Source organism: Frankliniella occidentalis, unplaced genomic scaffold, assembly GCF_000697945.3.
Source record: "Frankliniella occidentalis isolate FOCC.00 unplaced genomic scaffold, Focc_3.1 Scaffold56, whole genome shotgun sequence".
In the NCBI taxonomy this organism is placed as follows: Eukaryota; Metazoa; Arthropoda; class Insecta; order Thysanoptera; family Thripidae; genus Frankliniella; species Frankliniella occidentalis.
The window spans coordinates 1,123,462-1,125,606 of NW_026267186.1; the positions used below are offsets into that span (position 1 = coordinate 1,123,462).

General features: G+C 49.8%; 1 protein-coding gene across 1 annotated transcript in view; it reads left to right on the forward strand.

The window, feature by feature from the left end:
- Positions 1–1,976, forward strand: part of LOC113202584 (uncharacterized) — a gene marked incomplete at its 5' end in the record, with an annotated part of 2,951 nt that extends 975 nt beyond the window's left edge. The window contains 3 exons of the mRNA XM_052267620.1: positions 235–435; positions 695–768; positions 1,140–1,976. Coding sequence (XP_052123580.1) covers positions 235–435; positions 695–768; positions 1,140–1,298 — 434 coding nt within the window. The remainder of the gene's footprint in view (positions 1–234; positions 436–694; positions 769–1,139) is intronic.
- Between the last annotated feature and the right edge of the window lie 169 nt (positions 1,977–2,145).

Genomic DNA, 2,145 nt, shown 5'->3' on the forward strand with positions numbered 1-2,145 from the left:
ATTTATAAATATCACAATTAAAGGTGTTTAGAAATGCATATCGGGAGAAAGTGCACAACAAGTTTGGAGTGCAGTGAGTGATGTGCAGTGAGTGCGACAACTAATTATTGTCATTAACACGTTGAGTTCCAAGGGGGTCCTCTTTTGCGTGCTATTGTGACCATACGTGTGATCATGTGGGACTCAACGTGTTAACCACGGCGAGGTGCCGACTTCGTGCTCTTTGCTGACTGGGGGTGTGTTTTTCAGGCCAACAACAGTACGCTCCGCCCGTGAGCGAGATCTGCCTGGGCTGCATCTGCGAGGCCGTCTCCAACTGCAACCAGTCGCTGCGCTGCACTGGCGACGTGTGCGGCGTCTTCAGGATCACCTGGCCCTACTGGGCGGACGCGGGCAAGCCCGTGCTCGCGCAGGACAAGCCCGAGGACGACGGAGGTGAGCACGCACACCAATCAATCAAAATCAGTCAATACCAATCAATATCAATCAATATCAATCAATATCAATCAGTTGTAATTATCAATCGATATCAATCAATTGTAATTAATATCAATAGACATCAATCAATTTTAATCAATACTTCATTAGTCAAGAGTTATCAATACCTGACAAAATTAATTGATTGATTGATAGACTAATTAATGAACCCCATCTATCGATCTAATTCAAAGTTTTCCTCTCTGACCTGTTTTAGCGTACGCCCGATGTGCCAACGAGCCCTACTGCGCTGCCCGTGCCGTGCAAGGCTACATGGCCAAATACGCCCAGGTGAGAAATTGCGCACACTGTAAAGTTGACAGACAGACAGACAGACAGACAGACAGACAGACAGACAGACAGACAGACAGAAGACACTACCCGGTAATGATTCAGTTTGTCACTGAAAAAATAAATGATAGTGGGTAAATTGTAGCTTGCACCCACAGTCCTGCTACTGGTCCCGTTGCCTTGATAAGTGCGACCCAACTGACGCGCGTCTGGCAGCGCCTACTTTTGTTGTCGCGGGTATGCGACTTGCGGGCTGTGGGCGACGCTATAGCATCCAAGTAGTCGTTGCGGCCTCGGCAATTGACGCGGAAACGAAAGCCTGATGACGCGTGTGGTAGCTGCAACTGAATCTGTGTGTGCTCTGTCTCCAGGACTGCACCGGCGACGGCGTCGTGGACTGCTACGACTACGCGGCCCTGCACCGCCTCGGCGGCTACGGCTGCCGCGGCAACCTGGACCAGGCGTTCCAGGACAAGTTCAGCCGCTGCATGGTGCAGGTGGCGCAGCTCAACGGCGGACAGGTCAACTAGAGCCTCCTACTAGGGTTGCAAGCCCTGGAAAGTTCCCGGAAAATTTCAGGAAAATTTCTGAAAAAGACGGAAAATTTCCGGGAAAAATGAAAAATTTCGCAGATTTTGGAAAGTTTTTCGTGTATTTTCGAAAAGTTTTCTGAAATTTTCCGGAAAATTCGGGAAATTTTCAACCCTACCTCCTACGGACTGCGACGACGACCTGCCTCACCGCGGCCGTGTGTCCTCCGGACGGAGATCCAGCGGCGAGCCCCCCTTCCCCCTCCCCTCCCCGCACCGGAAGCGGAAGTCGACTGAATAGCAACGGAGACAACGATTCCAGCCGACAATGTGACTCATCGGCTCGGCTTAATCCCCCGTCATGGGTTATTTTCAAGTTTATTGTGATTTGTTTCGTGTCTTTCATCATTTTTCGCTGCTCATCCTTGTGTTTTAAAAATACGCCGTCTTCCTCGCATCGCCGGCCGCCCCGCCACCGGAACTCGAAAATAAAAGAAAATAATAATAAAAAAGAAACAGGTGCGCATGAAAACGACTATGACTGACTAAAAGCAGTGATTTCAGCGGAGCCGGCACCAGCGCCGCCAGTGTTCTTAAACGCACACTCACACCCATACTGCCGTAGCTTGTATATTTTTGCATAAGGAGCGATGAATAAAACGAGTTCCAGACCTTGAACCTTTTGTCGCGACCTCTTCTGCGGGGGAACCTTCGCCGGACCCACGCACACGGGCCGGGCGACACCCGCTGCACCGAGACGGGGACTGTCTGTAATCCATGGGTGTTGTGCATTACTGTAATAGAATGATCAGCTTTACGTTTAAAGAAAAAAAAACGAAGAAAAAAT